This window comes from Zosterops lateralis (genome assembly GCF_965231275.1).
Source record: "Zosterops lateralis genome assembly, chromosome: 7".
NCBI lineage: Eukaryota > Metazoa > Chordata > Aves > Passeriformes > Zosteropidae > Zosterops > Zosterops lateralis.
Genome location: NC_139767.1, coordinates 11,455,487 through 11,480,519, shown reverse-complemented (window position 1 = coordinate 11,480,519; position 25,033 = coordinate 11,455,487). Strand labels below are relative to the sequence as shown.

The 25,033-nt window shown below is 37.3% G+C and overlaps 2 protein-coding genes across 2 annotated transcripts in view; both read right to left on the bottom strand.

Moving 5' to 3' along the window:
• The window catches only part of AOX1 (aldehyde oxidase 1), a 38,048-nt gene extending 28,224 nt beyond the window's left edge, over positions 1-9,824 (bottom strand). The window contains exons 1-10 of the mRNA XM_083865739.1: positions 9,704-9,824; positions 8,727-8,784; positions 7,695-7,791; positions 5,866-5,974; positions 5,191-5,317; positions 4,281-4,342; positions 3,602-3,682; positions 2,715-2,795; positions 1,503-1,647; positions 1,244-1,336 (exon numbers count right to left, since the gene is read on the bottom strand). Coding sequence (XP_083721865.1) covers positions 1,244-1,336; positions 1,503-1,647; positions 2,715-2,795; positions 3,602-3,682; positions 4,281-4,342; positions 5,191-5,317; positions 5,866-5,974; positions 7,695-7,791; positions 8,727-8,784; positions 9,704-9,763 — 913 coding nt within the window. The 5' untranslated portion in view covers positions 9,764-9,824. The remainder of the gene's footprint in view (positions 1-1,243; positions 1,337-1,502; positions 1,648-2,714; positions 2,796-3,601; positions 3,683-4,280; positions 4,343-5,190; positions 5,318-5,865; positions 5,975-7,694; positions 7,792-8,726; positions 8,785-9,703) is intronic.
• Positions 9,825-13,445: 3,621 nt separating this feature from the next.
• On the bottom strand, positions 13,446-23,186 carry SGO2 (shugoshin 2). Its single transcript, XM_083865685.1, has 9 exons — positions 23,009-23,186; positions 22,250-22,407; positions 21,534-21,709; positions 21,094-21,171; positions 20,276-20,358; positions 19,661-19,887; positions 17,257-19,215; positions 15,475-15,619; positions 13,446-13,833 (listed from the first exon to the last, which is right to left on the bottom strand). Exons 2-9 carry the CDS (start codon positions 22,392-22,394, stop codon positions 13,722-13,724), a joined length of 2,925 nt encoding a protein of 974 aa, XP_083721811.1. The 5' UTR covers positions 22,395-22,407; positions 23,009-23,186; the 3' UTR covers positions 13,446-13,721.
• Positions 23,187-25,033: the final 1,847 nt, after the last annotated feature.

The following is a 25,033-nucleotide window of genomic DNA, read 5'->3' as shown; positions in this document are numbered from 1 at the left end:
CAATGAAGACAGTACTCTTTTTTCCACTAGAAAGACAACTCATATGCATTTATTTAGGTTTTTTTGTAAGATTATACCTCTATTTTTTTGAAATGGTACACAGTTCCTTTCTATTAAAATAATTATTTACATAATATATGGATGTTTTCAATGAATACTGGGATTCAACTAAATGCATAAATGAAAGTATAAATAAATTTAATGAATTTTTATCAAGCAAAGCAATATTAAATTTTGTGTATTTAAATGAAATATTTAATCAAAAAGTTTTGCATTTAAATCTGATTAAAGAGAGGAAATGCTATTTCTGGCTGGCAAACTAAACTGTGTATTTCTTGTTTCAGAACTAGTAAGTTTCATCTTCGAATACCTAGGTTTTATTTTCACACTTTAAAGAAGCAGTAAGCATTCTCCCAGCTTCTTTTCAATTCCTAGACACTTTTCAGCTAAGAACAAACTAGGCTTTGAATAGAACTGGATGACTGATCTGAAATAAAACATATATTCTAAATGCAATGACAGAACTATCAAACACAGTTTACCACTTAAAAAGAAGTGGCTTCAGGCATATACCAAGTAATTTCATCAGATACAACTTTCCTTGAAACTTTAGCTATAAGCTTGTACAAGGTAATCTTTATTCAATTATTTTAGGCTATTACAGCAAGTTGAAACCTATTTCTAGTTGTATTTCTAGTCCACCACAATTTATTTAAAACCCAAAACCTAGTCTAATGAAAAAAAAAACAAACCTCCATGCTTGTTATAAACATGTAAATTGAGGTACAAAAATTTTAACCTATTATAATTAATGCTCTTATGGTTGGGAACAAGATTAGTTAACGCGTATCAGCTATGCCAGTTTAATCACAGCCTTTTTTTCTAATGTAAGCAAGCATGGCACGTGCTAACTGCCCCTGTGGTTCTGTATGAACCACATATATGAACCACTGTCCCTGCGGTTCTGTTCTCTATTCAGCAGAGCCTGGCACAGCAGTCACGAAGCAAATGCTGCAAAACCGAGCACCAGAACCAGTACTACCAGAATAATCACCACTAAGGCCCCAAGACAAAGGCATCCTGCACTGTGATATTGGCAACAGCCCCCTTGACCTGGGAAAGAGCCAAGCATGCTTAGGAATTACTTGCACAGCATTTCACACCTTTAACACACTCTGGAATGGTGCAGTATTCCTTACTGCAAAGAAATCTCCTGTTTCTGAAAAAAGTAAAGTCCACTGACCATCATTTGTGTATTTCAGCACATTCAGATCTGGGATCCTTGCAGGAGCAATAAGAACTGGATGGAACACACCTCTGAATTTCATGTCAGGTCCTGCAAGACAGGAACAGACTTAGACAAAAGGCTTTTCCATAATAACTCCCACAAAATGGAATGTAAGCTTAAGGATGAAGATGCAAAAAGAACAACAAATGTAGCCCCACTCCTCTTATGCACACTGGAACTAAAGCAGCAGGAGCCATTCTGGTCACATACATACCCACACCGGTGTTCCCAACCACAAGAGGTGCTTTAGGGTGGGCAGCTTTTAGATCCAGCAGTTCACCCAAGCTTACAGGAGATATCCAAGTTACTCGCTCCCCACGAAAAACTAGAGTCCTTTTTGGTTGATTTTCTGCCATTCTTTGATGGAGAAACATGGCATATTTAGATAGTCAGACATATGGACAAAAGTGAGGTCTAATAGATACTAGACTGAAAGTCAAATATGTTTTTAAACAATACTAGTTCTATACAATCCTTTAAAATTCGACAAAAAGGGGACAGAAATGTTATGCTGGCTCTTTGCACAGTGCTGAAAGTTGATACTGTGTGGGTGAAATGTCTTCAAGTAATGCTAATGGGCTAATAAACAAGACTGATAATAAACAGTCCCCTAGCAAAAGATGTAGGATTAGATCCTGCAAATGCTAAAACTGTTAGAAAAGTGATAAAAAATACTTAGGGAGGTATCTGCCCACTGAGCTTGCTTGGAGAGCATCAACGACACTGACAGCAGCATCCCCTTCCAGATTATGCATCCACTTAAGTGTCTCTGGCTGTTCTAGCACTGTACACTGATCACCTGGAAATAGCTTGTGAACCAGTGCTCGTACAAACACACAGTCAAGAACTTCTGTCCTACAGTTATCAACCTTTCTCCAGAAGCAATCAGCTAGCTCCAGAGAATCTAGCTTGGAATCTCTACACTGACAATAAAGTAAAGCAAACAGCTTTTTTTTTTTTTTTTTCTAGGGCAAATACTGCTGTCAGTAATTAAGGATGCCTAACACTTTCCATTCTACTGGTTTATATCTTTGGCATGCTTTAATCACTGGGTCTAAACACTCTCTGATTTGGGTGGCTATCTGAGAACAGACTAACAGAACTATTAAGCCACAAAATTGTTTTCCAATGTTTGCCATCCAGTTTGCTGTCAAGTATTTGTATCTTCAGCTGCTGGACTGAAAACCCGGTTTAGGTTGCTTCTCTTATCTTCTCATCTAACACCTAACTGTGCAACTTTATTTTCCCAATACGACTTTTTTTGGTGTGTGAATATTCAATAAGCTTACAGGTCAAAAAAACCAAAAGGTGTACAATAACATTATAATGGTTTCACATTTCTTCTGATGAATTACTGCTAAGAATTAAGACTTAAGAATTAATTCTGAACAGAGCATCAGTACAGTCTATTAGCAGCAAAAAGTACCATTAGTTCTGGAGGGAATATAAGCTCCTGGGTGGGATCTAAGGGCTGGAATTCATCTGTTGAAAACAGGCTGGTGGAGACCTTAAAAAGAAGACAAGCAAAGACCAAGAATTTCCTCTCATCATTAATTTCATACAATAAAAGCAAAAGCAAAACCAAACCAGGAGACTGCTACTGAAGTCAGTAAGAAATCAGTTATTCCATTATCATTTGGATTTGTTGTTAAATCATCATGCACCATTTGGAGGTGCTGAGGTGAAAGAAGTCTTCATAACATTTTCTTAAATTTTACTGCTAACACAAATGACAGTGCAGAAGGAAGCAACTGAAGGACTAAGTACAGATTTCCTGTAGGCTCTACTACAATAAAGGAGTTTCAGCCAACCTAAAGTACTCAAAACCCAAATAAGTAGAACAGATACTACTGAAAGAAAATTGAGAACGAGGTGAAATATTTGTAAGGATAAGAGGTTTCACAAAAATCACAATCATAGCTCTAATTTTTAGGAGTATATCAATTCTTCAGACTCAAGTCAGCAGTTTTCCTAAGAGACCTTAGAGCACCACTGATCATTGATTTAAGCAAATTTCACATATGCCCTAATGTCTTGCACAATATAATTCTCACTGAGCTCAGACTACTAATATTACTGAACCTGAGGAGCTGTTTAAATCTCAGCTCTGGAGATCCAAACTACCTTATATGAACTATCTGACACATCACTGCCTCCTCATACAAATATAAACATAGAAACCCCAATTCTTAAAAATACTTTCAAATTTCTTGCGTGGAATAATAAAATATCTCATTTATCAAATACTATATGCAACATTCTTTCTCTAAGTTTTATATTGAAGTAGGCTCAGTAATATATTTAAAACTTTACCTTCTCTTCATTGTCAAACAAATTATCTTCCTGATCCAAGCAACATTTTCCATTTGCTTTCCTTTGACAACAAATGGATTCCTAAAACAGGAACATCCCATTAGTGCAATACTGCCCAAAATGGCAATGAGTTAAAGCTCATAAGATAAGAGTGATTGTGTTTCAATAAACTTCTAGATGAAGTTTATTAACAGGCCGAGTTAGAAAGATTGTTAAAGGAGTGTTATTCAAAAAATAATTTTAAATCATCAGATGTTAAAGTCCTTAATACAAAATAATTCCTACTATGTAGAATTCAGTTGATATTGTTCGAGCAGATGTAGATGGTCTGCATTGTTTCCTTTACCAACTGTTCTCTCCCATTTTCCCTCTGCAGGTTTCTGACACATTGCATTGCATAATAAATTACTAAGAACGTGGACTGAAATTCTGCATTTATTCATGCCAGTACTAACCCACAGTAAACCACATGGAGTTACTTCAGATTACTCTTCATAACCCAGGCTAGATACTACGTTCATTTGTGTTAATCAATGTTTGTAACAGGTTAGGCTATTTACTCAGAATGTCATCTTTAAACAGAGGGAAGAAATAATCTTAATCTAATAATCCTGATGGCCTGTACATGTATTTACACTGATGGCCCAAATGTAGCAATCCTATCGCCACTACTTCTTACCTTACAGAAGGTTTTACAGGCATCTAGGATTGGCCTGTATCCAGTACAGCGGCACAAGTTCCCTGAAGAAAGGAAATCAGTCAGAAAAAGCTTTGCTCTAAAGCCCATGGCTTTAGAACATTATGTCTTTATGTGAATCTTGTGTTTCTGAAGTTCAAGGAGAAGTATTAGCTCCCAAAAAGACAAAATAGAACAGTGTCACAGGACTTAGGACCCTGCAATTCCTGACAAAAAATGCTGTTGTTTCAAGAGGAGTATGAAATAGCTGAAATCTGCACTAAAATGAATGCTGGTTACAGCTCAGTATGCAGGAGAATAAGAGATTGTACAATATTCTTCACCCACTCAAAATGTTGTTCTCTTTCCCCCTGACTTTTTTCTAGAGCTGAAGGAAGTTAACATTACACCTCTAAGTTCACCACACAGCAATAGGAAATGTCTTTGCCTCCACTGTGACTCTGGAGCAGTACAGATGACAGAAGGCTATTTTACCAACAATAAATGCTCACACTTTCTGTTACTGAAGATAGTCTGCATCTCTCTGCCTTATCTGTTTTAATCTTACTGCAAAGGGCCTGTCCTGAAAAGCTTATGACATTCGCAATGCCAGACCTTGGAGCTGCCTCTTCAATATGACATCATTTTTCCACATCTGATTTTAAGCACTTCAAAAGACACATATGGGGCTGTTTTAAGCACCTGAAACAATCCACAGCTCCATGTTTCATTTTTCAGAAGAAAAGAATGACAGGAATACAAGGTTTGCATCCAGTAGCAACTGTTCTAGGAAGCACAGTTGCCATCATCCAGGCAGGCATGTACACTAACATAGACAGGCACTCACACGGACAAAGCATCTGGAGAAATGCTTCAGGAACAAACCTACAAACTAAAAAATGGCAATATTTACCAGCCAGAGCTGCAATCATCTGCTCTGAAGTTGGTTCTGGGTGGTTTCTCAGCAAAGTGTATATGGACATCACCATTCCAGGTGTGCAGAAACCGCACTGGGAGCCATGGCACTTGGCAAGCCTCTCCTGAAATGAAATACCACAAACACCACTCATTCCAGCACTCATCTCAATTCTAATAAATGCTCTCTTAAATGGGAGATGCCGTACAAAATGTTGCCTTCACAATGAATCAGACTTTTAAAGTAAAACACTTTAAGTAATATCAAATGAGAATAATTACTTTGGGTGCGATGTTCAGGCACATCTTACTAAAGACACTAATTAACCTGCAGTGGACTTTGTCTTCTTTGCATTTATACCAAAACATGAACCAAAGAGACAATGTCCAAGATGTGTCATTAGCCCAATGAGAGCAAAGCCTGACCCACTCCAACAATCATTACATACCTACTACTTATTAAGACTGTCAATATTAAAGTAAGATTCATCATGAGCCATGTTATCAGCCTTGATCAAGCAACCACCAGGAACCAACGCTGTCCTCTACTGCCATTTAGCAGGGAAAACACCATCCTATGAAATTCCCTATGCCCTAAAAGCTCTGTAACTAAAGCCATTCCATCCAAAAAAGAAATCAGGAATCCTCCTATACAGTGATACTGTACTCTCACCTGAACTGGATGAATCCTGTTTTTTGTACTTCCAACACCTTCCACTGTAGTCACTGCTGCACCATACAAGGAGCAAATGGGAAGCAAACATGCATTGGCTGAACAGTGCCTTTGGAACATAAAGGAGAATAAAGAACATGAGTATTATTTTAAAAAAACAAGTCTGAGTATTATTTTTCAGTCAATCAAGACATAGTTCATACTTACAAAGCAGCCACTATTAACATTTGGAATGAGACGGGATCACTTTCTAGCTATGTATGTCTCTTGTATGCCGTATAAAAACGTACCTATGAGGACAATTCCATGGAATTTACATCTTCCTTAATACCTCAGTCTTTTCTAATTGCCTTCTTGTCTCTCTTGCCCACAAGCAATCTGTCAACTGTATTTTGGAGGAGGAAGATAGGGAAGGGAAGATCGGTGTAGTCATTGGAAGGAAGTGAAGAATTACTGCTGTAAATTTATAATCAAAATTCTGATCCAAAGGAAATTCTGATGTAAAGTAAATATCATACTAAATAGGAACAACACACCAAAATGAAAATTCTTCAAAGCATTTAATAATTTTAATAAAATTATTTGGTTTTTTAATACAGCTGAAATGTTCCTTTTCAGGAGTCTGCTTTAATTTCAGCTCTTTCATTGACTTTAAACATTTTCATTTGTGTTGCATTCCAATTTAATGTAATTACAAAAGGACAACTGGAATGTTTTTTTCCCCACCTAACAAAAACTTCAATGCACAATGACATGCAACCATTTAACCATTTTAATGGGATTTTCTCAACTTAAAAGCAATTTATTCCAGTTTTTAGCTTAATGAAACTTTGGTTTTGAGTTTCAAAATCTTTCTTTTTGTGAGGGGGATGTAACAGATGGAGTTCAGTATTAAAGGGCTGGTAAAACACACTTCTGCCTACCCTACCTTTCCACCAATCATATGACAGTGTGCTGGTTTTGGATGGGATAGAGTTAACTTTTTTTATAGTAGTCAGTGTGAGGCTGTGATTTGGATTTGTGCTGGAAACAGTGCTGATAACACAGAGATGTTCAGTTACTGCAGACAAGGGCTTACACAGAGTCAAGGTCTTTTCTGCCTCGCACCCCACACCACCAATGAGGACACAAGAAATTGGCAGGGCACACAGCTGGGACAGCTGACCCAAAATGCCTGAAGTCATATGCCATGTCATATGGCATAATGAGCAGCACACAGAGCTGAGGGAAGAAGAAGAAAGGGTGGAAGGTTTAGAGTGGTTGTGTTTGTCTTTCCAAGTAACCATTACAGATGATGGTGTCCTGCTGTCCCAGCGGTGGCTGGACAACTGCCTGGTGATGGGAAATAGTGAGTAAATTGCCTATTTTGCTTTGTTTGCACAAGTAGCTTTTGCTTGATTTATTAAACTGCTTCTCTTTTACCCTTCTGATTCTCTCCCCCATCCCACTGGGGAGAGTGAGTGAACAGCTACATGGTCCTCAGCTGCCAGCGGGACTTAAACCACCATACAGAGCTGCAGGTAGGAGCCACTTTCAAGTGGTCAAGCCAAAGGGTCTTAAATTAATGCCTCCTACAATCTCTTGCAGGGGCTGTCAGTATTTATAAGTAAATCAAGCATTTGAGTATTTTAGCTCAGTAAATTTACAATATAGCTGAATCAGCAGCAATTTTTACAGCATTCTCTTTTTGGATTAAACTGACCCTTCATCTAGATCCTTTTACTATTTAGTATGAGTTCTACAACTCTGTTTTCAAAGTTTCATATCTGGAAATGGTATCTACAATCACAAAATTTTCTGCAGTTTTCAAAATATTCTGTTGAGGATACCGTATCTTCTTTGAAGCTGGCTCATAAGTTGATATCATCACTGTGCAGGCACCACAGCCACCTCCTCCACAGCCGTACTTAGTTCCTGTAAGACAGACTGAAAATGCTGTCATTAGGGAAAATAATTATCTGGTTCCATTCTGGTCTTTATTCCACTCAAAAGCCTGAGACCACCTTTTTTCCTAAACCCCTAAGGAACACAGAATTGGTTTGGTATAAGCATATGTATTGGACTCCTTTCTATATTGGAATAAAATTTTCAATGAAAGCAAGATGGAAGCTAAGGAATTACATGATCAAAATCCTCTTCTCAGGAAAACAGGAAACTTGATTATGATTTATTTTGGAAGAGGAGTAAGTTGGGACAGAAAAGGGAAGTGAAAAATAGTTCTCCACGTGAAAATATGAAAGGAAGAAATGTGTAATGGGCAAACCAGCTGTATATCTGAAATTCTAGTGGAACACAAACCAATTTCCCAGTTTCTCCCAGAAGGCCCACTTAGTCGGAATATTTGCCTTGCATCTCATCTGAAAGATCACATTTCTGAGAGAAGTGCTCATTTCTGTGAATCTGGAACAGTGGCCAATCTAAAACTGTGAATCAACAAATAGCTAATTAAACATTCCAAAGCCACCAAAAGGAAGATGCCTTTTTGCCCCTCAAAATTCTATCAGCCTCAGGTTCTCATTACTCCTTTACCAGGAGATATTATAAAGCTCAGAGAGTTCTGTTCTGTCAAGCTTTATATATACTGACCACTTTATGAGCTGGGAGGGGAGGAACACACGCACATGTTCATCGTGTCTTATGGCATAACTTTGTGTGTTTAAAAAGTCAGGCTAAAAATACAGCAGCTCAACTGAAGAATATTTGGATTAAGAAAGAGACATCATTTAGTGTGGTCGATTTATCTTAAAGCAATCACAACTTCCTTAATCTGGTAATTAAACCTTAAATTAAAATTTATTAGAATTTTGCTTGAATAAGGCTTTCACATGAGTGACTTTAGGGAACAGACACGAAAAGGATACGCCTCTTCCGAAGATAAGACAAGAGCATTTGTTCAGGATCAGCATTTTTCTCTATGATCTACAGCAAGAAAGTCAAAACAAGGTTTAATTAAGGAACCAAGGCCTTTCAAAATTCAGGGCACAGACTACATTCACACAGAGCCAGAAGAGAATCCTTCTCTGGTTCTCTCACAGATCTACACTAATTGCCAAACACCGCGGGAGAGTTTTGGCTCCTTCTGCAAATTCCTTTTCAGACAGACACATTTCCAGAAAAGAAGTGTTAGGGCACCTTGCAAGAAGTAAAAATAACTGCTGCTCAGTGAAATGTTATACTGAGGGAACTGCCCTTCGGCCATACTAAAAATAAAAATGCAGCATAAAGAACTAATTAATGATTTGCAGATTTTCAAGTCTCTCTGGCACTGTGACGTACTGGAATAAACATTAGAAGAAGCCTGCAAGGCTATCAGCTGTAGCAATTTCTTTTCTAGTATTATTTATATTAACTTTCACTTGCTGTAAGAAACTGACAACAGGGAGCAACAGAAATACCCACATTCTTGGCTGAGTACAGTATTTCTTACTCAGTCGCTTAGAATCAGCTAGTTCCTTACAGTTGCTTTGGATCAACAAGCCGTCCTTGCAATATCATCTTTATGGGCAACAATCCAAATTTAAACACTGGAGTCTTGCGTTCAGTTGTGCCTCTGAAAACCTGACACCATCAAAGATGAGAAGTCAGACATACAAATGAAAAAAGTGGTTTGCCTACCAGCCAAGTTTTATACCCAGCTGAGAGTGTGTTTCACTTTGACACGGTTTTTCTCCCAAACGCAGCAGAGCTAGCCAAAATGGGATGCAACGATCCAACCTTCTTCTGGAGGTTTGTGTGAGGATTCGGTTACAGTCGCATGAATAAGTCTGAGGAAGTCAAATCAGTGCCCTTCGGGATTCCTTCAGGCACAGCAGCCCCTCCTTCTCCGGGCTTTACTTACCTTCCTGCCATTCACATAGAAAACGAGCTCCTCGGCCGCGGCGGCTCCTCGCAGAGCCATGGTGGGCAGCCCCGGAGCGGGGACCAGCCGGGAAGCCCCTGGAGCGGGAGGCGCCGCGTTGGGCGGGGCGGGGCCGCGGGGCGGGCGGGGAGAGCCGGGGCCGCCCGGCCCACGGGGTGACACGGTCATTGTTTTCAACGCCCTGAGCTGACTGCAGATTTTTGTTTACTTCAGCCTGTTAAGGTGTTATTTGAGTGTTCGAAAGCTAGGCCATACCCTACACTTTCTCAAAGGATACAGGTGCTCCTGCAGAGCAAAACGGCAGCATTAACGCTGTGCGCTGGTATCAGGTTCTTATAATAAAATCATCAAGAGTAATTTTAAATTGAGGTAAAATCCAGCAATGTAATGATCATGAGACCAGTGGGATTTTTTGGTTATATTTGCATTCACAAAATAATCAGCAGTAAGCTCCAGATATCATAATCATTTGTAAGAGCTACTTGTGCAGCAGGGGTTTATAGAAAAAATACTTTCCTCTTTCTATATAATCAAGATATAAGGAATTAATTTCATCCAAAATTTCAATGAGATTGAGTAAACATGAGAAAAAAGCAACTTCAAAGCTATAAAAAGTTCAAATTACCTTATCCTCAGCAAAAGTATCCTAATTCCTGGTGATGGTGAAAAATTGATTTTTAGGTCAAAAATCATGAGCTGGTTTTACACCATTTTCCTGGAAAGAGCTTCTAATATATCAAATGACCTGGTAAAACAAGCATGTATAGTGAAGGTTCAAAGACAATGCAACGTTCTTTATGCTGCTTTACATGATCGTTTTGTGATCACATAAATTAATAAACAATTAAATGCAACCTAGTAAATAACAAAGTGAGTTTTCTCTGTATTCAATTATTGAACATCCATTTGAGCAACAAGAATGAGGACAGAGAAAACAAGGAAAGAAGGGCAGTAGCAATAATATGATTTTACAGTTACTTAAACGAACTTCTGTGCATCTTCAGGGCACTTTCTTTATCCTTTTTTACTTTGAAAGATATTGACACTAAAGGAAAGGAAGAAATGAAGGCATAAAGCCCTAGGCCTTTTACTTTTTTTGAAAATTACATGCTTGTATTTGAGACACCCTAGCAGTCCAGCCAGTAACACCTGAGGCTGTGTGGAACAACAGGACCTTCACTGAAAAAATAATTAAGCCCATCTTCAAAGAGATTATTTCTTTTCTAGGAAGATAAAGCATGTGCTTCTGTTTCTAGCTTTCAAACCGCGGGCAGTAGAGAGAAACAACCATTTAAAATACCATTGTGTTTTGCTGCTGCAGTGCCAGCACTGGGAACACAAGTTTTAACAGGTATTTCTTGTGGTTTTCTAATGACACAGCTGGTGATGTTGATAACATTTCACTTCAAATGTTGAAAGAACATTTCAATTAAAAATAAGATTAATTAAAACCTTGGTAATAAAAACCAAGGAAAAATGCTTAATATTTTCTATGTGTACTTCTCTTTAAAAAAAATAACATTGAAGAAGGATAGAATCTATCTTCCCAACCATTTCTGCACCTCTTCATAATAGTCTTGCTAATGGGGTGACATGCACAGCATGTTTTTGAAAGAAAAAAGTTTGTCTGCTGAAACTTCCCAGGTAATGTTAACAGCTCTGTTTTGCAATGCAGATCACATTGCCTGGGTGATGAGGTAAGTTTTTTATTGGAAGAATTTTCATACCGATTGAGTACTCTATTTGTACTGCAAGGTTTTACATGAAAATACCTTGCTCTACTTACTGCTGCATAATTACAGTCTTTACATGATCTTTGCAACTGGTAACCACAGCTAGACAACCCTCTGTTTAGGGAATAAATGTCTCCTTTGTAAACTATCTCAGCAGTGATACATTTAACTCTAAATTCATACATGGAAAGTCCTACAGGATCTTGAGGATGGTGCCTTAGGGCTACAGACCATACTAAATAACCACAGCAGAAAATAGTTGTGATATTACTTAAGTGTAAATAATACATTTATGCCTCTTAGTGTTTATAGTTATAGTTCCAGACTTACATGTAGAATGGACAGAGCTGAAAGCTGTATCCAGGAGCATGTTCCCATGAGTCCCTTTTCTGTCAAAATGCACAGCTGAAATTCTGGCACCTCACAGAAGGATGTAGGTTCCTCCTGTTGATCTTTTTGAGATTCCTCTCAGCACATTTCTCCAGCCTGACCAGATCCCTCTGAACAGTGACAGAACCATGGGTGTTTCAGCCACTCCTTCCAGTTTCGTGTCAACTGCAGACTTGTGTAGGGTGCACTGGCTCATACAGGTTGTTAATGAACATGTTAATCACTGCTGGCAGCAGAAACCCTAAGAAGCTCTAATGTTTTTCCTCCAGCTGGACCATTTGGCACTAATCAGCCTTCCAGATTTTCTCATGTCACTCACAACTCACCACAAATTCACTTAAGGGTTTGTGCCCTTAACAAACCACACCTCATCAGTTTGTCCGTGGAATGTTATCAGAGAAAATGTCAAAAGCCCTACTATAATTGAGACAAACGTCTAATGCTCTACCCGCACCCACCAAGCCAGTTGTAGAAGACTACCAGGTTCATAAAGCCTGATTTCCTGATTGCAAATCAATGCCAGCTACTCCCTTCTTGTCTTTAACATGTATTAAAGGACTGTTTTCTCCATCAGCCTCCCAGCTTACAATGTAATCTACAATGAAGTACAAAGAATACATTTAAAAGAATGCTTTTAGTATATAATTTTTTAAAGAATATATTATATTTTAAGAATATACTTTTAAGGAATATATTATAAATTTAAGACTATCAGTTACACCTCTTAAAATGTTGTACCAGACAAAAGGTCAAGCTAACCAAAGAACTGTCTCTGAAAGTGTTAACAGGACCAGGAAAAGGTACAAAAATTGGTCAAAGGCATAGTAAGGCCTCTCCAGAATCATCTTCCAGCCTTCAAAAATTTGCAGTTCAGGAACATCCTGTGCCAGAAATGGTGTTTCTGGTAATTCCATAGATTTTTCTTCCATTAATGTGCCTGATCAATTTTTAAGCCCGTGTAAACTAGTAACATCTGCATATGCATGAAGAACCACCATGTATAACCAAAATAAGTTAACTCATTTCTATCTCATCAAAAATTACTCTCTGCAAAATCAGCCCAAATCTTATCCATTGTAATGTATAAGTTGTGTGGGTTGTAAGCTATCACCTGCATCTGGCAGCATCTACAAATCAGATACTGCCAGAAAACCCTCAGCTGAGAGCACATTATGGAATGCAGAGGGAAAGCAGTACAAAAAGCTCAAAGCTGAATGGTATGACATATACTCGTCACACTGGCACTCTCAGTTGGAAACGGAAGGTGTTGCTTTGTCTGGATCCTATTTGCCACTGAATTCCTATTGAAGTACTTTTTCCTTCCTTGCTGCCTTCTGGCACATACTGTGGACACTTGACTTCCCTCCATTATTTCTCAATGAGATTTCCTGAGATTGAAATCTCAGTGTGATTCCATCAAATCCAAAAGTCAACTATCAGAAAAAGAGGGACTATCTCCATCTACTTCAATAAATTCATAAAAATTCAGGATGCGTGTGTCTGCTCCAACCAGCACTGAGAAATGGTTCCACTCAAAATAAATATGAAAAACTCACAGTACAATTCCCAAAGCAGGTTTATTTTTATTTTTCATTATAACATATATTTTCTAACAATTTAAGAAGTGCTGCAAGACATTTAAACAGATTATAAATTACTGACCAGAAATGCAAAACACAAGTGAGCCTAACCTGTATATGCCTTCCACAGTAAAGTACTCTGTGCCCCTTTTAGAGAGGTTCTTCTCCAGAAAATTTCACTGTGGAAGACCGTTACTAATCAAAGAACAACAAACTGTCTATATTGCTAAACATTTACATATATACATAAACAATTGTACCCATTTTAGAAGTACTGTCCATAAAGGCCATTCTCTATTCTTCAAAAAATTTTGATTTGCTTTTAAAATTTCCTTTATTTTTTACTTTGTAGACTGGGGAATTCAGGAACTGTGTATCTGTAAATCGATCCCCTCGCCTTAATTTGCTGTAAAGAAAAGAAGTAAAAGACACCAGGTATGAATATAATCAAGCACGTATGCAACTATAGTAATGTAATCATAATAATTCAAATAGTAAATAGCATTAATGAAAGCTTGATACACTAAAGAAACTAAATTTGTGGAAAATAAGTATGTCTGAAAAGGCAAGACATAGATAACTACTGCTTTCCAAAATAATGCTAGAAAATTAGTCTTTTTATGTGACCTCTATCATATTAGGATGGGATATTCCTATAAAACAAAATTCAAAACTTATTTAAACCAAACACTTAACAGCACCCATTCAGGACAGCATAAATCTAAATAAAATAGAAATAAAAGACAATCATCTAAAATCTTGACTGACATGAACATTTTTTTTTATTAGTTACTGTTTCTCAGAAATACAGAACCATTATCATTTTGGGATAAGAGTGGCAATGTGTCAATTATATAGTACTACAGCATTTTAGCATATAAGTCACGTAGTAAAATAAAAGTGTGACTAATCCCTTTCCAATTTTTTTATAAGTTATCTGGCATAAATATTTCTGAATTGCTTGTGAAAAAGTGAAGACTTCCTACGTTACTTTTAGCTCCTACCTTTCCTCAGTTTCACTCCTTCAACTGTTATCTTACTTATAGGAGTAAAAAATATTTTGAGCTTGTATGAGAACAGTGCTCCAATTTTTTTTTCAGTTTGTGCATTTATCTTCTTCTCCTGCCACAGTATTGCCAGAAAAAAAAGTTTTTTTATACCTTTGTCATTAAGTAAGTTGCTATAATCCTTTCATTCTCAACACTGTTCCAGTGAAGCCTTTCTATTGTCTTTACTTCATGAATACACATCCTATTAACACAGACTCAACTCAGTGGAACCATTCCTTAAATTAATATTACACTTTTAAAAAATCCACACAAACAACCAACCAAAAAAAAACCCTCAACAACTTTCTGGCAAAAAACTTGGAGAATATTTTCAGAAGTAATGAACATAAAGGTCCATTTATATTTAGATATATTCATGTAAGAGTAAATATATTAGTTTTCTTAATGGAAGTATGGGTTTCAAATCCTCTTTTTAATTTTAGAAGTTATTTCAGAATTTATGTCTTGTCTTTTAATAACCTATAAAATCCTGTGCCACTAACTTTGCTATGATTCCTAAGAGGCAAATTACTTAATAATGTATCTAATATAACTATCAAATTAATATACCTTAAATTATTTCTTATATTACATACAGCTAGTTAAAGGAAAAATACTGAGTTATATTATAGAGTACATAAATTTCTTTTCCATTTGACAAGATTACAAGGACATTATTATGGTATGATTTACCGTTAAGTATAACATTCATAATTCATCTCTAAAGGGGTTTATATAATAATAAACATTAAGATTCACTATTATTCTCAATTAGTCCAAACTGTATTTTAGAATTTAAATACTATTGCTGTCTTACTCTGGCACTTGGAAATTCTGCAACACTAACTGGAGAAGCTTTATATTGACACTGAAGTATCTTTGCGAAAGAGATTTGTGATATCTCAACTGTTTATTTGGGGCTTTAATAACCAGTTTTTACTGGGGATAGTTATGTAGGCAAAAGACAAGAACAAAAGCCCCTATTTATGTGTACCTACCTGTGCAGACTGGGTTCCTTGTAGCAAATAGTGGGTCTGCCTCGTCTCAGTGGTACTGCTGAGTCTTCTAAAGTTTGGGGGGATTTAGGTACAGAAGTGTGAAGTTGTATACCAGTATTTGTCAGATCTTGGAAAGCTTTTCTCCCTGTAAATACAGTCATTTATATGCTTCATTTTAAGTATTTCCAGAATCACTATGTAAACATCAATCAATAATTCTTTTTAATATGTCTTTCTTAATTCAGGTACATTGGTTACTGCTCATACACTAAAGATACTCAACACAAAATGGGATAGATGATCAAAGAAAATACTACCAGAGCACCTTTCATCCTGTACAAACTTGGAGCTGTTTGAGGTCTGCCTCAGCTCATGGGACATTTCAGAGAGTCCCGTGACTGCTCAGGACTCCCTTCTTGCAAAGTAACACTGCACACAGTTCCTGGCCTTGAACACAGGGGGAGGGCACGCATGTATAATCTGAAGAGTCAAGCTGTACAAGTGTTTTTTAGTTCTGCATTTTTCAGCTTTATGCTTTCTTTTTAGGCCTATGTGTAAAAAATGAGCATAGCAATCTTTCAATTCAAGATTTGGATATAGGATGAACACTTGTCTTTTGAACTATGCTTAAATAGATGAAGATCAAATAACTACCTAGCTTTTTATGCCAGCAGTGTTTGATACTGCTGATCACAAGGGCTTACAAATTTACCCCTAAACCTACTAAAAGTATGGGATGCTTTTTCCACCTTCCAAAGAAGGAACTGAAGATGAGAAGACACAACTGCAAATCACAAAGACTGATACCTCACACAGTGCTCTCATTCTGCCAATGTTCCTATTCTGTGCTTGTGTAAAACAGGAGATCTTTTTGGCCATTGTGTCCTAGCATCCAAATGAAGCCAAGGCAGTATTAGCTTAATAGTTTGGGATACAAACTATTAACCTGAGCTAGGGTACTGTCTAGGTGTCGGGGCTTTCTCAGATTATGAAATAAACAGGAACTTATTGAGAACAAGTACGTTTACAAAATAGATCCCTAACACTATGAAATTTCAAAGCTATGTTCTAAACTATAGTTAAACTCTTGTATAGAAGTATTAGTTATATTCCATTTATGCCATTATATTGCATTATACTGACTGCATTTATTATAGAAGAATTTAAACCTATCTTCCAGACTACATTAAAGTTTTATTATGTTCCTAATGTATCTTACTTAAAAAAAGAGATTGTCACATCAAAGTTGGTACATGGGCAGGCTATAGAAAAACCTACTCAACATATTTCTTTTAGATATCAGAATTCCTGTTGAGTTGCATTGTTTCTAAAGAATCAAAAATGAAATCTTCAGGTCCAGCTATATTTCCCATTTAAGAAGGGAACAGTGTAGTCCTGTCTTGGTTCCTTGGGATAAAAAAGCTCAAGATATTTTATCATTCAATTCCCAACTTTTTGAATGTAATGGAATTCTTCAAAAAAAGAATACATGCTTTAATTAAAATTGCTTCTCAAGAATGTAGACTACTTACATCTGCCCTTCTAAGTATCATCTTGAGATATATTAAAAAATAAAGATTTTAGTCACCACAACCTAGAAAGATATTGCGACAGATACATGATATAGAAGATTTTGGTGATTTTCATTCTTACCTTTTTCCACTCCTGTTTTATCTACTCTAAACAAGCAATGAGAGGACAGAATTAAGAGCAGACATGTTACCACTATTTCAGGCACTACCTAATTCAAAATGCCTTGCTTTTTTTAGCCCTCACACTTACCATGACAAGGTGTCAGAGTATTTTTGTTACTCTGTTTGGAAATACGATCCATATTTTGTTCTGCTCTTTCAGCATCCAGTGCTTCATGACAATCATTTTGCCCATAGATTTCAGAGCTTTTCAGTATAGAGAAGTTGCTGGAAGCATTGTGGGTATCAAGAGCTGGGAGCTCCACATTGGAAAGACCTTCCTGGGAGAAGCTATCTGCCTTAAACGGCATATTCTTACAGCATTCAACTTCAATCACAGGCTTCAACTTACTCACAAAGAAATTAATTTCATGAGGGACTTCCTGGTCATCCAAAGTATTCTGACCCCCCTGATCAAAATGCCTGAAATAACTTTTTTCTCGTCTGGTCTCAGTAATATCAGAGCTAAACCTCTGTTTCTGCTTTACATTCTGATCAGGAAAATTACTTATGTGGGAGGTTTTTTTATTTGCCACTGCTTTGGAATCTACCTTCTTTAACCTATTAGCATCATCATCAACCTGTTCTTTAGCTGGTGGGGTATTCAGAGCTACACCATTCTGAGTAACTAAAGCTACTTGCATTTGCTGAGTTACAGTTACTTTCTTTCCAGCTTCTCCAAGCAATGAATCCTTATTTTTTAATTCTTCATTTTTACAAACTGAGAACCGTGTAAGATTGTCATTTGGTATTACATACGCCTTCCGGCCGGCCTTTGCCAATGTGCGTTTCAATCTGCCTGGTGAAAAATGGCTGCTCTTTTGGTCTGTTTTCTGACTAACGTTATGAGGAATGTCATTTTCAGTTTCTCTACCTTTTCTGTAGCTACTTTTTCGCTTGTTTTTTCTCTCTGTAATATTCTTCTGGTCTTGTTTTCTCGTGCTGCTGTCACATTGGTTTATCTCTGTTTGAGATTTTGTTGAAATATTTTCTCCATACTGGCTATTTTCCTCTCTACAAGATTTTGCTGTGTTTGCTTTGGAAAGGTTTTGAGAAGTTTTTCTTTTTATTGTTGGTTTGTTATCTTTCTTATCTGTATTCAGAAAATCCTCCTGTAAAGGCAATACACCAGAAGTGTTATCTTGGAATGGTAGATGTTCAGCACAGTAAACTTCTGGTGGGATCTCGTCAACAGATGAGCTTGAGTTGGGTTTTAGCATTCTGCTTTCCACTTCTCCAAACATTTCTGAGAAAGTTCCTTTATTTGTCTCTTGTTTTCTTGGACTAATTACATTAACCTGGTATGTCCTCCTGGCATCCTTAGCTTTACTTTTTCTACTCTGCTGCTCTACAGAACTTCCTGTAGGTAGCTGTTCTGTCTGACTTTGGAATAGTTGAGATTGTGAATCAGTAGTTTCTGAAGTTTCACTATGGTCAGTCCTGGAGTGCCTTTCTTCTGCATGCAAATTTGAAAGGACTTCAGTCTTGCTTTTAATATTTTCTTTATCCTTCTTAGAATATTTTACTTTTCTGAAATTTGGTAATATTTTGTCAAAATTGGCATTATTAACTTTATTTTGATGCAATTTATAATTGCCTTTTGCCGTAACTGTGAGTAGTTCACTTGCATCACTGGCAGTCAACTCCATATCAGCATCATAAACAGTTTCTTCAGGCTTCATCTTGTCAGTAAAAAGCACCTTGTTAAAATCTGCCTTACTTTCACTGTTAAATTTAAGAGGTGAAGGAATAATGCCAGGCAAGTCACTTGTACCTTCCTGTAAATTCCTGTCATTGGCATTGCTGCTGTTGATATCATGATGAGGCAGATTCAGTGACATATATTTTTTATCAAAATCCTTTATATTAGGTTGAGTTTTTGACTTACAAAGTACTGCATTTTTCTTTCTTTCAGTCACATTTTCATAGGATGGCAATGAACTACCATGATATTGTTCTGTAGGCTCCTCAGACTGTTCTAAGGATTGTGTATTTTTTCCATGAGTCAGGAAGGCACTATTGGAACTTAATTCTGCACACCGTTGATTTTCTGCAAAGAGAAAAATTTCAGCAGCTTGGGGAAAAGAAGAATAGAGTGTAGTTATCTACCTAAAACTACTCGAGGCTGAACCAGAAGTATGGAAAATGGCACTTTTTTTTTTTAACTGAATACACACGTTCTATGGTTGGTCCTTAAAAATTTAGTAAACTGAAGCGAATTTCATAATTTACTGAAGTTGGACTTTTGAAATTCAACATAAATAAAACTGTTTTTCTATAACTACTTCAGCTATTATTTATCTTAGCTATGTAATTTCAATGAATATTATTCTATAAACGATTGTAAGGAAACCTATACTTATGGATGAGCATTTATTTATTACAGTTTAGGAAACTTCCTGTACATTCCGTATTGCACATTGAGTAACAAATTATTAAATACTCTCTCTCAGAGAGCTTGAAAAATAAATCACTTACACAGAAATACATCATACCTTTCAAAAACCTATTCTTGTCAACCACTGGTTCTGTTTCAATTAACTTTTGATTATTTGTACCAGAAGGCCGGAGTGATGCAAACTTGACTTGATCTGAATGCATTTCCTCTGTCAAATTAGTGGTACACTCATAAGAATTTGATGCTCCACCCAGAGAAGGGCTACCTCGCTGCTTTGCATTAGCTGTTGCAATGAAAGGAAGCTTTGCTGGCAATTCTACAGAGCTGAAAATAGAAAATTCTACCATGAAGATTTTTATTACATTTTCTATCATGACATTCTATTGTTTTAAATATTATAATAATAACATTTTATTAATAATGTATAATAGCAGAACACAAGAACTCAAGTATGATATTGGGTTCTGTCTTGGGGAAAATGTATTTTTGACGATAGAGAATTCTGCTTTGGCCTGGTGAGTTCACATGAAACAAGCAGTGAGTTACTCAAACACAAGTTTTGTAAATTCCAAGCTGCAAACAGGTAGTTTCTGGAATATACAGGAAATGGTTTTCTCATTACCTCAAAACTACCTAAGACAATGTACAAAGACCAGCTGTAAGAGAAAGTGACAGACACCAACCACCTTTGGCATTTAACATAAGCACCTACCGAACTGACCGATGAGCACTCCTGAACTCACCACCAGTGGGGCTGCTCGGGCCAGCTGACAGGGGAAAGGAACTCTGCAGATCCTTTCAAAAGAAGAAGAGCAGGGAAATACGAATAGTTAAATACTCTCTTATGTTTTAAGTATTAGAAATATCCACAGCCAAAAAAACCCCACGGAAATGAATGGGAAAAAAATACATGCACTGATGCAAGACACATGATATTCAAACATATGCAATAATTTTAAAGCAAAATATTTTGTTACAAAATTCATCAAAATACATAACCTTCTTTTCTCCCAAAGGAATGTACAGACTTTCTAAATGTAGCTATAACTCATGCACACTGCAGTATACATAAAGAAGCACAGAGCAAAACTAAGCAAGTTGAGAACAGACAACACAGTATTTTCCTTTTTTAAAAATTGATTGTATTTTTTCCAAGACACAAGGACTAATATGGACTACGTTTTCTGGTTAAGTTTCCAGATGTAAGATATTTATTGCAGCACTAAGCAAGGAAGGCAGGTAGCTTGCTCACTACATACTGAAGAGCTAAGGTTTTTTTTTTAACCACATGATTCTTCTTTCAGGCTGATATTTTACTTTTAGATACTTTGGAAACCAGATTAAATCCTAAATTTTCAGTACAGTAAAATTGAATCTATTTTACTATTCTGGTTTAATTCCAAGTTTTAAGGAATTTGGGTAAATGTTTTACAACTCAAATAGTATTTCAACATTACACTCAATTTAATGCTTTGAAAATCTTATCCTGGAAGATGAGTTCAATATGGTAAAGTTGAAAAAACATCTTACCTCAGAAGGACTGCTTATTTCTATTGCAGTTAAGAGGTTTTCATTCAAATATGCATCTATTCCAATAAGAGTTTTATTCTGCATATAACAGAAAAAATATATTTTAAGTGACTTCTGATGTAAGAAGAGACAAGATATAAAAAGTGAATCTATGCTTTTTTTTAGACTTAATTGAACACAAACTCATCTCAATACCTCTAAATATAAAGGTGAACCTGGGGCTAAAATAGCTATAGATATACACACTGATAGACAAAATAGTTCAAAAAAAAAGCTACAAACGAAAAATCAAATGTAAATATTATGCTGTCAGGTGATATAACTTCGCAAATCTGAGATGTATTTTAAGCCACCACTTTAAGAAGCAATATTAAGTTTCAAAAAAAGATAAAAGCTTAGTTTAGCTGCTCTAAGTTTAAACAATATATTTTTCAGCATACCACGCAAGTTAGTTTTTGACGAAGTGAGATATTATGAAGCTGGAGTTTTTCTACTTCCTTCTGAAGAAAAATCTTCTCATTCTTTAGCTTGCGAGAATTTTCTTTTTCAACACTCAAAGCCACAGCTAATGCTTTGTTATTTTGTTGTAAAGATACTTTAAACATAGATGAGTTATCTAAAGGAGACAAAATAATATTATTTTCAACAACTTCGGTTCCAGGCCCTCTCTGTGTGAACTATCACTATATGATGACGTTTTTATCTGTAGATTCTGGTGCAACAGCAGCAAAGCCTAACACTTTCCAATATAAAACTGTTTATGTGGCTGTCATTCTGATGCCTACTCTGTCTGTTTCAAGTTTATTTCATGCATAGTTTCTTGCTCTAGTCTAGCTTTTTAAAAATAAGGTTATTTTAAGAAGAAAACATTTAAAAATTGATAGTTTCACAGGCATAAATATGTTTACAAATTTAAGAGTTCCAAGTTAAAACATTCAAACATTCTCATAATAAATATAAGTTTTGACAACATAAAGAAAAAAGCTTTATATTCAATATATATATGCCCACTGTCCTGATGAAAACCCACCTATACCTGTTACAGAATAGTTTTAACAGGCAGAATTTCAGCTAATTATGTTAAATACAATCACTATTCCTTTTGAAGTCATATATTCCAAGTACAGTATACGGCTTCAGTTTCAACAGGACTTACTTATTAATTTAGTTTTGATTTTAGAAGCTAAAGAAGCATTCCACTTTGCAGCTTGCAATGCTCCATCCCTCTTCTTCATCCATCCTTTAGCAGCATTTGAGGTGAACACAGCAGATGACGATTTAGCAGTTGCGCCTCTATCCATCCTCAAAATCAATCTGTACACCGTGAAGGGGAACATCCAAATAAATAAATTATCTTTTAGACACATTTCAAAATTGAGTTTATTACGTCTTACGAGGATTTCTGTGTCTGAAGTTGAAAGAATTGCTTGTCTTTACCTTTGTTAATTAAAACAGATTAACGAATTAATCAACACAATGAGACATTAACACAGAGAGGCAAAATAATTAACTAGTAAACCATGAAACTTGAGAAGACCATAGTTGGGTTTTTTTTAGCGTGTCTATCCCTCACGTTAACTATCCGAGTTTACACATCAAAGGGGAAAACCCCAAGGTTCTACCATTCCACAATAGGACCAGAACCAGCTCGTGCTTTGTCAGGACAGATTTAGAACTGAGGCATTTAAATAACCCGCCTTACAAACAGTGCGAAGTTAACCCGGGAGAGGCAGGGGGAGAGAGGCAGGGGGAGAGAGGCAGGGGGAGAGGGGCAGGGGGAGAGGGGCAGGGGGAGAGGGGCAGGGGGAGAGGGGCAGGGAGGGGCAGGGAGGGGCAGGGAGAGGCAGGGAGGGGCAGGGAGGGGCAGGGAGGGGCAGGGGGAGAGGGGCAGGGAGGGGCAGGGACCGTCCCGCACCGCCCCCGGGGCCCTCAGCGCCCTCAGCGCCAACGGCGGCGCGCGCGGAGCCCTCGGGCCGGGGCCGGTGGGCGGGGCCGCGAGCCCGGGCCGGGGCTGACGGGCGGCGGGAGGGGCAGGGCCCGGCCTGGCCTGCGGGGTCACAGCCGGGCCGGAGCTCCGGCGCTGAAAGGCTTCACCTGGGCTCTCACCTTCGGCCAAGGGCGTTTCCGAAGGGGCATATGCAGTGGTCATTAACCGCTAATCCACGGTTCCGGCCTTTTAGTGCCATCTCTGCGTGTTTTAAAAAGGAGTTAGGTGTTTGTAACTTCCCAGCTACGTATCTTTGAAAACCATTTTCAATACCATTAATAACCTACAATTAAAAATAAATTAATAAAAAAATAGATAACAAGGGTGTGAACCCTTAGCATCAATTTTAGTACATTGTGAGAAAAGGAGTAGAACACTCCAGATACTCCACTTAGCTGTCAAGAGATTTTTATGAAGAGTTTGAGGTGTTTGGCTTTGGGTTCAAAGATTTCCTTTAGGTTTAAGGGAGAAAAACACCTAATTCCTTCTCAGTGGCAAATTAAATTTCCTTCTGGCTGTTTTTGAGCTGTTAGTATCTCTACACGGAATAGCAATGTACAGACAGGCATGGGGGCAGTTAGGAGACAACAGTGATGAATTCACAGCCAGTAGATTATACGCTGCCTGCCCACCGACAGACGTGGAAGGGCAGGAAGGCTCTGACAACAGAATTTGAGAAGCCCTGTCTTAATGTGGTGCAGGTAATATTAGGACTGTGAATTGCATGGAAGAACTTCAGCCTTATTAAATGCTTTTCCCCAAAATCTCTTCTAAGTCCAAAAGCCCTTTCACACTCTCTTCACATACATTCTCTTTTACTGGCTAAGTGTGCCCAGTTCTGCCATTAGCTCAGGTGGACATTAATTGCTAACTTTGATCCAGGAATCGGTCATTTTGGAGTAAGCAGAATTAATGTTCTATTTGAAGATTTACAGAGATGCAGAAGGTTGAAATAAAAAGCATCAGTTTCTGTAATGCAGTAATTGTCAAAATACCTTACCTTGCTGTGTGCCAACATTACAATATTCTATAAAGTAAGTCAAAGGAATCACACATTAAATAGGAGTAGCATTATGTGAACATGGATCTTCATGAACTTACTAATTTCATAATCTGCTCTAAACAGCATCTGGAGAGTCACTTGCTTCTACCTTTTTTAGTGAATGATGTATGACAGAGTTTCAGAAGCTGTAAAACCCTCTGCTTCTATGCAAAACCCTTAAAATACAGCTTTGATCCTGCACACATCATATACATTTGGTACATTTTCCCTCACAAGGAAACTTGGAAGTGACTGTAACCACTATAAAACTCTGGCCAAACAAAAGAGCAAATAACCTTACATAACTTTAAAAACAGAAAACAAATCAAATAGAACTTACACCACAAGGCAGTGTTTTCTTTCCAGATCCAACAATGAGTTTTCATTTCCTCAGATTCCACAGTGGTCTCAAGTCTTGAAGAGGCAATCACCAATTTGCCTTCATTTAGTGTTTATGTCACTATTGTGGGCAACAAATTTAAAATAAAACGTGAAGTATTGCATTTCCACCCATGGTCATACTTTCCTTTACACCTCACTGAGGAACTCCCACACTGGAACACTTCACATGTAAAAATCTCCAGTTAATTGCCAGCTACTCAAAGTAAGGAAGAACTGCCAAGTTTCACAGCCTATATATCTTATTAAGAGCAGAATTAGGGGTTTCAGTCACTTGGGGGATCCTATGACTGGTCTTTAAACTGAATAGAAAGGAAAGGTAGTGAGGGAAAAAAACACAGACTTGTGAAAGCTCTAATCATGTGGGAACTGAATTTGTACCTTACCAGATACCTACATATTCACGTTTGAGAAGAATCTTGGCTGAGGAATTAATCCTGTAGTGCCTAATACAGTGTGAGCTATGATTAAAGCACTTCTGGTGGGCAGATTATAGCTTCTCTCTTTCTGGA

Coding starts and splice junctions, on each gene's coding strand:
- SGO2 (XM_083865685.1), bottom strand. CDS start 22,394: ATGGATAGAGGCGCAACTGCTAAATCGTCATCTGCTGTGTTCACCTCA. Junction 21,710..22,249: donor AATCAAAACTAAATTAATAA/GTAAGTCCTGTT, acceptor TGTCTCCTTTAG/ATAACTCATCTATGTTTAAA. Junction 20,359..21,093: donor AAATAAGCAGTCCTTCTGAG/GTAAGATGTTTT, acceptor TTCTTTTGAAAG/GATCTGCAGAGTTCCTTTCC.